At 37.8% G+C, this 13,784-nt stretch overlaps 1 protein-coding gene across 1 annotated transcript in view; it reads left to right on the plus strand.

Annotated features, from left to right (window-relative positions):
- The window catches only part of TENM4 (teneurin transmembrane protein 4), a 364,557-nt gene that overhangs the window by 190,193 nt on the left and 160,580 nt on the right, over nt 1-13,784 (plus strand). Inside the window, 3 exon segments of the mRNA XM_088534989.1 lie at nt 2,387-2,557; nt 7,164-7,378; nt 12,337-12,547. Coding sequence (XP_088391115.1) covers nt 2,387-2,557; nt 7,164-7,378; nt 12,337-12,547 — 597 coding nt within the window.

The following is a 13,784-nucleotide window of genomic DNA, read 5'->3' on the forward strand; positions in this document are numbered from 1 at the left end:
TAAGAATTTGTAAGATGCTTAGGCAATGATGTCCATAGTCCAGGAGTTTGAATGGTGCAATGGAAAAGCCATTGGTTCAACGCCTGGCTATGCCGTTGATGTCCAGGATAAGCTCATGAAAGTCACTGTGATATGAAGACATCTGGTAGATGTGGTTGGATTTAAGCTCTTAGAGCCAGCAGAGATTTCAGGATTGCCTGCTGTCTAGGATTGCCTGAGCCTGGAGGAGTGAAAAATACATTGTTCATCCTGCTTTGGACTACAAACATCTGCGTATGATGAAATGTGGGAATTCACACGTACTCAGAAGCCCTTAAGCTCCGTAAGAGCTTAGAGACAGGCAGGAAGGCACCTGTGTGACACTTTGGTCCACGGAGAGGTCCAAGCTGAATGGCATTTTCAGGCAATGTCTAGAACTGGGCTTAGCACAAAAGCAGCTGGGGGAGGAATGCCTGAAATGCCTGTTAGATCTTGTGAGCCTCCGAGCACGTAGGAAGCTAAAGCAAGTAACACACAGCGACACATAACCTCATTTTAATGCCCAGTCCAGTGAACTGAGTCAGACCTTTAATGTGCTCCAGTACCCTTTTTTCTTTCTTCAAAGCAGGGAGTAACAGATTCTACCTTCTGAGGTGAATAGTGGAAGTGTCCTGGCGCTCTGGTAATGAGGGTTGCATAAACACAAATACAAAAGTGGCAATGCCAAATACTTAATTCAAATTCCTTCCTCCCCTCCTGATTCCCTCTCTTCCCTTACACAGGATTTCTGCCAAGTAAATTCATTTTCTGCCTTCAGATCAACATACTGGCCAGTATGTTGTTGGAATCATCAGTTGAGCTGGTATTACTCCGTTTTGGTATGTGTACCCATAGCAAAGGGTTCTAGTTTTGAGAGAGACCCTATTCCCATGATACCTTCCTTTCCGTTTGAGTCTTTAAGAGAGTGTTTTCTTTCTTAATGGTTAAGCCTTGGTTAAAGAGACGAGTCCCTCTTTACATGGTAAAATGAGAGTTTTGCTCTCAACACGTTTTGTGATGTTCTGTCTTCTAGCAGTATAAAGGGAAACTTATTCGTACTGGTAGGTGATAGATGACCTATTCAAGACTGAAGTGGAAAAATACATGTCAATTTTGCTAAATATGTCTAAATATGCTAGTATTCAGATAACTTTCCAATTCTCTTGAGAAGATTAGACCCTGACACAGTTAGCCAAGCTCAGATGTATTTTTGTGAATAAAATGAGAACTACAGGCAGTATAAATGCTCTGTTCCTTTCCTTCTTTTTATTTTTTTAAGCTCTTTTTTTTTAAATGTTAAATGGCTGTGGTGTTAGTGCCATTGTACGGTTTCTTGGAGAAATTATAGTGTAAAATATCAAAGCACTCCTTCAAAAAAAGAAATGTCACTCCAAGTGTAGCAAATATCAGATCATTTAGCTGTAGAGAGCCTGAAGGTAAAGTGGATGCTGATTAAATATGAAATGTTTGTGTTGGGGAAGGAAGAACTGATATAGGGATGCCACATTATTTTGCTTTATGTTTTCAAGGGGCAAGTGTTCAAAGAGTATAAGCATACAATTCTCCATATTCTTCATGTATGTGTTTGCTTTTTTGTCCTCTGCCTTGTGACTTAACCTCACTTGTCTTTATGCAATGCCTTGAAATAGGCTCGTGCATCCAATAGATGACTTTGCCTGGCCCAGAAACCTGCAGAGAACTGTGTCCTGGCACCACACAAATCTAAATGGTGCTGCTGGTTTTGAAACGTTGAGGTTGCGTCTTAGGAGAAGCTGAAATGCATTAAGTGGTGCTCAGTCACCGCTGAGCACACACTGAAGTGTACAAGACTGATCTTGGGATTACCTTGGTTTTTATTTGCTTTAATCAAGAAAAAAAAAACTGTCAAGAGATGTCAATAAGAGCTTGTGTGTATAATTGGTGGGTAAAAAATAAATAAGAACCTGTTTAATAGCCTTTGAATACAGCAAAGCAAAACAAAGTGTGTTTTTCCAGGATTTGTTGGTGTGTAGATGGATAACATCCCTTGTATTTGCGTGTTCAATGCATTGTCACTTTGGACTTGGGAGTTTTCTGAAATACGGTGCCTGAGTATTCTCACACATGGGCCGTAAATCAGAAATACTTCTACTGGAATAAGCGGAGTGGATTGGTACAAGTGATCCAATACTAATTTAAGTGGGTGGAAAGACCGAGGGAGCTAGTATGATAGAAAGAACAAGGGATGTCTAGTAACATAAATTTCATTTTTGTCCTAAAACGATCACTTATAATAAGAAAGTGAAGTAAGGATTTACAAAAAGTGCCCTGTAGTTCTCCCAAACTCTCCCAGACAGAAAAAGATGACTTTTCTCATTGCTCACCACAGCCATGCACCTGTTTGGCCTAAACTGGCACCTGCAGCCGATGGAAGGGCAGATGTATGAGATCACGGAAGACACATCGAGCAGTTGGCCAGTGCCAACGGACGTCTCCTTATATCCTTCGGGGGGCACAGGGTTAGAGTTACCTGACAGGAAAGGCAAAGGAGCCGGTGAAGGTATGGTTGGTGTGTGTCCATGTTGTGAGTCTTCTGTCTGCCTCTCAACTGCAGCCATCCAATCTCATGTTCCATTACCCTTAATGCTGCCATTATCAGGTGCTTTTCCAGTCTTTCACGTCTAGAAGTAGTAGCCGTTGGTCTTGTTCCGTCGCTCTTGTTTCCATACGTTTCTACGTTTCATATCCTTCTTACATCCACTAATGTGATAGAAGAGTGTGCATTTTTCATCACACGTTTAGCTGCTCTCAAGGTGGAAATGTCTGTATCACATCTCACCGGGGGAAGCATTCCACCATGAAAAGCCTGCCTTGTGTGGCAATTTTCATGGGAAACAAACAAACAAAACCATTTGTGTCTTGAAAATTAAATGATTCCTTGAGCATGGGATCACACTTTCTCTACAGCACTGCAAAATTACTTCTTCTTGACTGCCACCAAGCACCAACATATTTACTAAGAACTATTTCGCTGTAAGTTTTGGCATTCAGAAGATGAACATCTCTTTACAAAAGTAGTCATATGAAAGTCCTACTTTCCACAAAGTGCCATGATGCTGCCAGCTTGCAATTTCAATTGCAATTAAAAGTAATTGATGGTTTGTCAGTTCAGCAGTGCATTATCCAGCAACTTTATATCTCAACACACTTTTACAGAGGCAAGCACTGCCGAAAATACCTGTAAGCTCTGCAGGATAGAGTTGTTTTATAAATCCCAAGACTGAGTTGAAGAAACAAGGAATCCAAAGGTTCAGAAAGTTATTTTATTGATGCTTATTCATGAGATTAACAGTTTTCAGGAATTATATTTTTTAGCTATTTTTGCTTGTTATTTTGAGAAAGGAAGGTTTATGGGTAGAAGATAAGGAGAATTCAACTCATAGCGCTGAACTCAGAAGTCACCTCTAGCAACCTGCTGAATTCAACAGTTTTCACAGAGGTCCCTGGACTTTAACTTAGAGTCTGTGTTTCTATATCTCATTTGTATTACCCGTAGTATTTTTGCTTTAAGAACATATCTGTTCTTATAAATTTAAATGAAGAACAGTGTATTTCAGCAGTGTATTTCCTAACAACTGATGGCTGGCAAATCAAGCTGCTACAATGAAAAATGAGCTAAGAAGTGGGTTATTTTCAGCAAACCGTACTAGACAGTACAGCAAACCACAGAAATCCCTGGTGCTGTGTTCAAAAATGCTTCATCCTCTCTTCTTCTCTAAGTCACCATATGTTTCATTTTTGAAATATTTGCTTTTGATCTGTCTGTTACCTTCTAAAAACTCAAAATGAAACTATCAATGATGTATCTACCTCAAACTGCAGTCCAAATCAAAGACCTCCACTTGTTTTTCTCCTTCAGCCATGCTTATAATGAAATCAATAAAACTTCTGATTGCTGACAAAAAGCCCTCTTAATGGACAAGTCTGGGAAATATGGTACGTAGGTCCTTAAAAGACCTCTCAAGGTAACCCTTCATGCAGATCTTAGAGAATCTTTTGGACATGGAGGAGAATATCTTGTCCTAATTAAAAAATTACATTAGGACAAGATCTTTTTTACAGGGATGATTCCACCCAGCCTGAAAATACAGCTTTTTTTTCCTCCATCAAGTGTCTATGGAGCTAAATCTGGACTAGCAATGTTGCATGATTGCTATTCTAGATAGATCAGAAGGTATGTCTTTGAAATTTCTTTAAAAATTGATCTAAATATATTTTTAGGAGTATTTTGATCCCAATGAAATAGTCAGAAACGTGCTAGAATATCCTTAGAGCTGATCTGAATGTTCAGTATCATTATCAGTGCCTTGCCAATTACCAGTAAGTCTTTCCTTTTCTACTATTATTGTGCTCCAGTGAAGCATTTATGTGTGTTTAAGCCCATCCCTGTTCAGCAAAGCACTTAATCACATGCTTGCATTTAAGCATGTAATTAACTGTTATTGAAGTCAGAGGAAAACGTGTGTTCTGAAGTGATTTGGTGCGTCAGGGTACCTTGCTATCAAAGCTGCAAGCAGATTCGGCGGTGGCTGACATGAAATAGTTCATTTTGATAACCAAATAAATTAGGATTAGTTGCTACGGCAACTAAAAAGTTCAAGGTAATGTGTAGAAAGAGCAAGTAATTGAGGGACTAATTAAGAATTCAGACCTGAAGTTAATTTTAAGTAGTCAAATATTCTGATTAAAAACTCATTTTTGATTAGAAGCTGAAATTACTTTCTTATTGTACTTTATGAAATATCCAGTCCTTAGGGTCTGGTCCTGCTAAAACTAGCAAAACACAGATTGTTTTGGGGGACTGGAATTCAGCCTGGTGAAGAGAGTCCTTCTTTGGACTTTTGTGACAGGGTAAATCTCAACCACCGGCAATATCCTAGAACTGCTCTGAGGATATCAGCTTTTCTCACTTAAAATTGTCCACCAAGAGGAGGCATAAACTTTGTAATAGTGTGTACAAACAATTATTTCTGTGGCGTTATCTTTTTTGGTTCAATCACAGCAGCATTTTTGCTTGCTCGAGCAAGCGTTGCTCTCTGTAGAGGCAGAATACACGCTGTGCTTATTTCCTCCAGGCTATCCCCAGCATAGCAACAACTACCATTTAAATTCTCACCTTCCCCGATTCCCTCACAATCTTTATTAATGAACAATCAGGGAGCATATCAAACACTTTAGGTTTTCATCTGAGTTTCCTTGAATCTATAAAATATGTCAGTAGTAATCAGAAAAATATATCCATATGGACCAAAACATGTGGTTCTTCTTTAATAGAATCCTGCAAGACTTTGTATCTCACAATAACAGAACAAGCGTCTTTGCATGAAGACTATAGGAAATGTTTCTTCTAATCCTGCTAGTGTGAAAAGTAATTTTTAGTATTCCAGATAAATATTAACAATCCAGTAAAATCCTCTGAATCAAATAGTCTGATTTTCATAGTACAATTGTACTTTATCATTTTCATCATGAGAGGTTCAGTAGGAATCTCCATTTCCCAAAGCTGCTTCTGATTATCTACATTAATCTACATTTTGACTAAAAAAAGAATAAAATAGTCTGCAGATTTTTCTCCAGTTCTCATTTGAATGTAATGAACAAGGATAAATGAGGGTATGATAAAACCAGCATTTTTGTTACACGAACAGGTATACACCCACTGCTTTCTAAACTATACTAGCATGGAATAAAAAACTTCTGCCATAAGGTAGCTGAAAAAATGAAACATACCATCGAGTCCCACTCCAGCACAGTACTTGAATAGTTGTTAACTTTACATCATGAATAATGTTACTCACAGCAAAAGTTGTGCTGAAAAGTTTTATACAATAGAAGAAAAAAGGAAGAGAAAGATTCTCCATCAATAGAACATCTCTAGATAGTTGTGCTTTTTTGGTAACAGATAACATGCATTTGATTTATATATGTACTTTAGAAAGAACTAACGATTTACATCAGATTCTCCTAGGCAGTTTTTATTGCGATAAGATGTAGAGGAGAAATTTTTTATTTCTTATTTCCCACATACAGGGTATGGAAGCAAAATTCTCACAATATGATTTTCTTACAAAAGACTGTATGTTCCTGAGATTCTATTTCTCATTTTATTAGAATTGCTTGATTTATTAAGCATAGAGCAGTGAGCTATAGTGGCACAGAGATAAAATAAAATTGATTTGAATTTCCAGAAATAATAAATACACTGTGTTTATTATCTGAGGAAGCCCCCTCATGTAATGAGGAAGCCCTCTCATTTTCTGGGCTTCATTTGGGTCCAGATTTTTCAGAGACCACCAATTTTGAGAACTTCAGGAGTGTGGATGTCTAACCTGAAATTCCTCAGAAGTATTTTCCAGGGATACTGAGCTCCCTGGTGGCATAGTGAGACTTTATGACATCCACCGTTTGCCATCGCTCAAACTTGGCGATCACTTTAAGAAACAGATGTTTCCACTTCCTTGCTTGCTAAAAGAGGATTGAATATCCTAATACACTTTACAGGTTGTATTGAAATCTAATTAAAACTACTTGAGTTTCTTAGTAGATATTACTTAAATGCAGAATTTGATTTTCTTCATCTTTTCCTCTCAGTCCCATTTTCTTCAGCCTCTTTTGGACTGATGAATGAATCTCAAATACTGTTATCACTGTCAAGCATTAATTTAATGGAGAAATATTTTCCTTTCTCTAGTTAGGCATCACTCATACTGCTGTTCTCCCCACCACCATTCCATTTCGTGACACGTCTACCTCACAATTACTTCACTTCTCTTTGCTAACGCAATAATGTCTTCTCCATAACTGAACATATATTAATTTATGAGGTAATGCAACATGATTTATTTTTTATCATCTGAATGTAATTAATCTGAATCTCAAGGTTGCTTTTGCCATATTCCTGTTTCCAGACAAACGGTTACTGACACCAGGAATAACGCAGCCGGTTTTCCTCCCATAATTGTTAAAGATTTGGTACACAAAGTATTCTGAAGGCTTCAGGACAGTAATAGACTGTTTCTCAAGATCACTGTTAGAGATATCAGTATGACTGGATTACTTTCAGGATCTAAGGCTAATCCAAGATTTTTCTTCCTGTATTTTGGCAGGAAAGCCCAGTAGTTTCTTTCCAGACGACAGTTTTATAGACTCCGGGGAAATCGATGTTGGCAGAAGAGCCACACAGAAGATCCCTCCTGGTATCTTTTGGAGATCTCAGGTGTTCATCGACCACCCAGTGCATCTGAAATTCAATGTGTCTCTAGGAAAGGCTGCTCTGGTGGGCATCTATGGCAGAAAGGGCCTCCCGCCGTCACATACACAGGTAATGGGACCTCATTTCAATGAGGCAATAACCATCTTGGAATTTGTGCTGTTATGTTTTATTATTTTTATATTTCAGCTGTCTCAACAGTTCACTGTATGCTCGCGAGATATTAAAGGTCGTATGTTCCAGAGAAAGATAATAAAGTAGCAACTGAAAGATATTCACACATTGACCTGGCGGCCTCTAAGCACAGACAAAACAGGCAACTGCCTAAGGCAGAAAGTTGACGGAGGAGAAAAAGTCTTCCATGGCCTGGCAGTCACTGAGGGAAATAGCTGGTTGCTCCTAGTAGCATGTGAAAACGCTTGCACCAACCTGTGTCCTGTGTGGCAACAGGGTCCCTGAAACTACGTGGAAAGAATCTGCTCTTAAGTTGCAGAAACAAAATTCAATTTTATGTTCTGTGCTTCTGTGCTTGAGTTGACTCTTCACATTATGTCTATTGACTGTCAGATTAGGCTGAGATTGGCCAGGGGCCAATAATTGGTGTATAACCAAATAAAATCAAGTTGCTATAGAAAGCCACTGTCTTACTTAAGCAGAAATCAAGAAATAGCTGTTGTTATTCTTTATAACTAAAGTGAAAGCTGTTGTTTTTCTGGACATAGCTTCGCAAAAGCTCTGTCAAGAAATCACTTTCTGGGGAAAGCTCCAAAGACCCATCCCCTTAAATGAGGCTATAGTACATTATTTTCTCTACTTTCTATTTTCATTTTCCAAACTGCTCTTTACCAGATTGATCAATATATTAGGGTATAACTCTCATTAGCAATGCAAAGTATCTTACTCCAGCTTGGATCAGCAAGTTATCAAATTATTACCAGAGTTATGTTACTCATTTAACTTACCCATTCCCATTAACAACTGGAAAATTTAGCAACAAACACAAATATTTGGGATTTATAGAAATATCCTGTCCTTATTTTATTTTTTAGCAAGTAAATATGTTTATACAAACTTCCAGAGTAACATGTAGGTGATTTGCTATTTTCTAGCCCTAAACACACCTACAACTTATTTATGTCAAGGAGTTATCATAAATCTACGCTTTCTTTGCTGCTTTTCTGCAGAATTAAAGCATTTCAATAGGATTAGCAGATCATAAATTCAGTGACACAATAGTTAATGCTATTATTACCCATTTTTAATCAACCTCTCTTGAAGGGGAAATTCAGACATTTAGAAAGTAAAACTCCTCTATTATTTAAATAAGGAAGTTAAATCTTGGTCACAACAGAATTAATAGTTGTAGATCAGAAGCCTGTGTTAACTCTGACTGTTTATTTCTGTTACAGGAACAGGGGTATAATAGGAATAATTTCAATTTTCTAAATTACAAAGGCAAAATTTAACTCCTCAGCTTTGTGAAAGCCTGTCGAACTTCAAGCAAAATGTTTAAATGGTAGTGGGGTCATGTCAAACAACCATGGCAATGTTTTGAACATTTAGGAGGCGCATTTTGTTTTCAATATTGGTTTTTTTTTAGCCTAATTTTTGTTGAGATATCTTGAGTGAACATTTCTTGTTTTATCTGGAGCTTTCCTATTTGAAACAGCACAGTTAGGTACCAGTTAAGGGCTTCAGCAGTGAATACGAAGTTACACAAAGAATGTGGAGCATCTTTGTCAAAAATACATGCTGAGGGAAGCAATGTACTTGTAAATGCTGCTTTTTGTGTTGCTCGTGTTTAGAGATGGCAGGTGTATTCATAAAATCACCATGTGGACCAAAACATCATCAAAAATGACTAGAGGTTTTTTTTTTTTTTTTCAAACAATGACAGTCATGCTGGAATAATAGAACCTGTCCCCAGATTTGCCTTTTTGAGAAGAAATATTATAATAAAACACAGATTTTTTTTAAAAATGCTTTTAAAATACTGTTTGAAAAAATGCTGTCAGTTAAAACGTCTTATTATCTTATTAAAACGTCTTATTTTGTATAATGCTATATTAATTTTAAGCTTCAAAATTTAATCTCACCATAGCTTATTAACTTTCCTTTGGCTTCATTAAAAACAAACAAAAACCAAAATATTATTTTCTATGTTGAAAAGGTAAACCAGTCTCATAGTTAATACACTTTATGCAAGTTTCATCTTTTCTGCCTATTCCAAAACACTCCATATATCTACCAAATGATTTTTATATTTCCATATTTTGTAATGAATTTCAATACATTGATGAAGTTTGTGTTTAGTGCAATGACAGAAAGTGCTCCTTGGAAAAATTTAATAAAGGGTCAATGTTTTTCCCAGCCTATCTTGTCAATGGTGGTAGTAAAATTCCAGCTGGCAGAAAGACTTTTATCTGTCTTGGTTTAAATAATCTGCCTTCTGTGATGTTGGTTTTAACATAGCCCATCCTCTTTGAGGAACCTTCAGCTGTTACCCAAGCAATAGACCCTTAACACATATTCCTCATTTGGTAAAACATTAAAAGTCATATTTATCCATTCTGAAACAACAAACTATTCCAGCTTCTCCTTGGGAGTCTTTCTCTGTCTGTGGTGTTTGTCATCCACTCAAGGTTGCTGGCAACTGTAGACACTAATAAGAAGGAAGAAAGTACAAGCTTCAAATTTCCGTAATCTTAAAAACAGAACCTGTAAAAGCCCGAAAGAATTTATTGGTAACTAAAAGCATTTCTTCTAATTCCTCTCAACAAATTATAATAAAATTTATGTAATTTTCTTATGGTATGTTAACTTTAATCTTCCTGTATGAAATAATACTTTAAGACTCTTTTTAACTGAAGCCAAATTTTGTTAAATCATAAATTCTAGGAATTGGCTATCAGAGCTGATGGGAGGTATTTCTCCACTTATACAATTTGAATTGATTAACGTGGTATTTTAGTGACAATTTCCTTGCTCGCAATAACTCTAATTGCATATTAAAAAACTCTGAATGTATTAAACATGTAATAAAGCATAATTCATTTGCAGTTCAGTTCATATTTGTAACTATATAAAAGAGTAACTTTGCAAAGTCATGAACATCCAAAGCACTAACAACGCATTTATATTTATAAAAATAAACTCTTGCATTTGGCAGGAACCATCAGGAAAGCCTAACCCAGATTGGACTGTAACAACAGATGATCTGTAGATGATCTCTAGAGATCCCTTCCAACCTCAACCATTCTGTGATTCTGTAACAGCAGCTCCCTGCAGATGAGGGCCTTGGAGTCTTTTTCATCCAACTAAGTTTTAAGCATCTACATCTACCATGTAGTACAAACTAGATGCTGTTAGTGTACGATTCATTGGACATTTTTTCAATGTCGACTTTAGGATAAGATAGATTGTCTTCTAGAAGTGTCTATTTCTTTAATTGACTGTCCTTTAGTTTCTAGAGAACTAATTCAACTTGCCATTCAAGTTGTCAACACTTTAGGAAATTAACTTTGCCTATGATGTCTGCAGTTATCTGTTCTTTTAATACACTTTTTAAAACAGTCAATTCCAAAACAGAATTGGAAATATGTGAATTTTACTTTCATCAATTTTAACTATTTCAGTAGACTTGACCAGTGTGTTCCACAGTCAGATGCAACCTCAATGGAAAATTCCTAAGACTAAGAGAGCTGGGCCTGTTTAGCCTAGAGAAGAGAAGACTTCTCTTCTGAGAGGAGATCTGATCAACATGTACAAATACCTGAGGGGAGAATGTAGGGAGGATGGGGCCAAACTCTTCTCCATGGAGGCCAGTGGCAGGACAAGGGGTGGTGGGTACAAATTGAAACCCAGGCAGTTCCACCTCCATGTGAGGAAGAACTTCTTTCCTGTGAGGGTGCCAGAGCCCTGGAACAGGCTGCCCAGAGAGGCTGTGGAGTCTCCTTCTCTGGAGATCTTCAAAACTCGCCTGGATGCCACCCTGTGCCCTGTGCTCTGGGTGTCCCTGCTGGAGCAGGGGTTGGACTAGGTGATCTCTGGAGGTCCCTTCCAACCTCAACCATCCTGTGATGCTGTGAAACACCCAGTTTTTGTTACAATAAAGGCAAAAAGTTTAGGAATCCAAATTTTGTTGCCTCGCTGAGCCAACATGTACATCCAATAAGTGAAGTAGCATCTACTGGCCCACGTACTTGTAAGTGGTTTTGTTTCTTTATCGCTGTCATCCTTCCTGCCAAAAAATACAAGCTTATTTGACCAACTGGATGAGAGAGGCAATAAAAAAGCAAAGGCTTTAGGTTACCATGTGCTCTGACTATCAGGTTCTGCTCACAACATGTCCTATTCTAAACTAGTCCACCTAACCACAAGATGAGGGTCAGATTAGATAAGGCTCTCTTAACATTTGTGATATCTGTTAGGCTTGTATCTGACCTGTCACATTAATATATCACTAGACAAAACACACTTACAGCAAAAAGGTATTGTCTTACAACAGCAGGAAGCAAAAGGTATTTATAATTCTATAAACTTTTACCAGAATTTACTTGCAAATCCAGCTTATTGTTTTGTTTTTGTTCTGTTTGAAAGCAATTTAGCAAACATTCCTCGTTTTTAGATCTATTTTCCTTATTATCTGAGACAGAAATAAACTGACAAATAAGCTTTTGAGTACCTCCTTTTCATCAACGGACTTACAGTGCAATTTAGACATGTCAGCAAATTCCCTGGACATAGTTTTTCCTGCCTGTGCTTCCACAAAAGCACATCAGTAGGGTAAATATGCCCAAATCCCATTCTAAATATAGATGATTTCTTCATTCATCTATTTACAGACAAATTTATCCATTTATATGCTAGCTATTTCCAGAACAGTTATTTGCCAGTGGTCCATGAACATGCATAAGGTCCAAGGCCATGTTGTTTAGAATGCTTTTGTAAATGCACATTTCTGTCATTTGTTGCAAAGCATGTCTATCTTCATCATAGAACAGACCAAAAGCAAGACACTGAGCTTGGAACACCCGTGGAAAATCATTCTTTTTGTCTTTGTGTTTCAGTTTGACTTCGTTGAGCTCCTTGATGGAAGACGTCTACTAACGCAGGAGGCAAGAAGCCTAGAAGGACCTCAGCGGCAACACAGAACTTTTATGCCACTGTCCAGCCACGAGACAGGGTTTATCCAGTATTTGGATTCAGGAATATGGCATTTGGCCTTCTACAATGATGGCAAGGAGTCAGAAGTGGTTTCTTTTCTTACTACTGCTATTGGTAAGGATTTCCTGTTTTAGTCCTAAACTGTCTGGCTTGAGGCAAGCTGTTAATGCACATACTCAAATTGCATGGTGACTTGGTGTGATGTTGGAGACAATGCTTGTAGAGGATGTGTTTAACGACAGTCTAAATAATGTTAGGCCTTAAATAGCTCGTAAGTATTTTATAGGCCTTTTAAATAACCATATCCAGAACCAGATTACACCCAGTAACAGAGGGGGATTGCAAGCTTGAACTTCCCTTCTTCATTCTCTTCCTTTGATCTTCTTTTACTTGACTTCTTTTTAATTTTTTAATTTTTGCAGTAGAGGTATAAGAATAGTTTAACATCACACAGAAGCACCATGCAACAGTTTAATGTGGCAATCCTATCTGAACAGAGTTTTGAACACCCTCAAAATTGCCCAACCTGGAGTTCAGGCTGAATATTGGGGTCAAACTGCAGCCCTGCAAAGAGCACTGCACAACTTAGTAGTCAGAAACACAGCAACAGCTCCTTTCTAACAAAAATAAACTGAGTTTTTAGTTTTGTTTTTATTTCAATAAATGCAAATTAACTCCACAGATCTTTTAGCTGCTCTGATGCCAACATGTCCTGCCAGTTCAGGGCACAGGCACTGGTTTATTACTGTCTAGGGAGGGCAGGATGCTGTCGGGGTCTCCCTGACAGCACAGTGCACTAGCTGCTCTTCCTCCACCCTGGAAATATCTCAGGCCATGAAGAATCCCCAACCTCCTGTTTACATTCAGGCATTCCTTAGAATCTGCTTCAGACTGAGTAATGCTTAAGTTTAGATTTGACTGACCTGCTGAACCTGTCCCTATCCCCAGATTCATTCAGCTCTAATTTGAAGATTGCTCCATAAAACTAGGTCTCAGCTTTCTTCTATGCACAGTGACTGTTTAATGGACTTTTTCTCTGGGCTGAAAAAAGCAGATTCAAACTGCTATTAATTCCCTTCTGAAAGGAGGCATTGGTGTTGAGTCTCAGCTGTCTGCAATAGTTACTTAAGAGCTATGGACTGTAATATGTCATGGCAGGTTAATTAAAAGTTTAAGTCTTATTAGAGCAAAGTCATTAAGATTCAAATATTCAGTTTCAGTGCTAGGGTTTATCTAATGCACAAGATGAAACACTGCCATAATACTCTGTGTTAAATTTTAAACCTGCAATTCACATGTTCAATGCTGTTCACAATTAAAGAGCAACAGAAATAGCTGCATGTTAGCCAAC

This window comes from Tinamus guttatus, unplaced genomic scaffold, assembly GCF_059628265.1.
Source record: "Tinamus guttatus ecotype Peru unplaced genomic scaffold, ASM5962826v1 Tinamus_guttatus_pri_ptg000602l, whole genome shotgun sequence".
NCBI classification, from domain to species: domain Eukaryota; kingdom Metazoa; phylum Chordata; class Aves; order Tinamiformes; family Tinamidae; genus Tinamus; species Tinamus guttatus.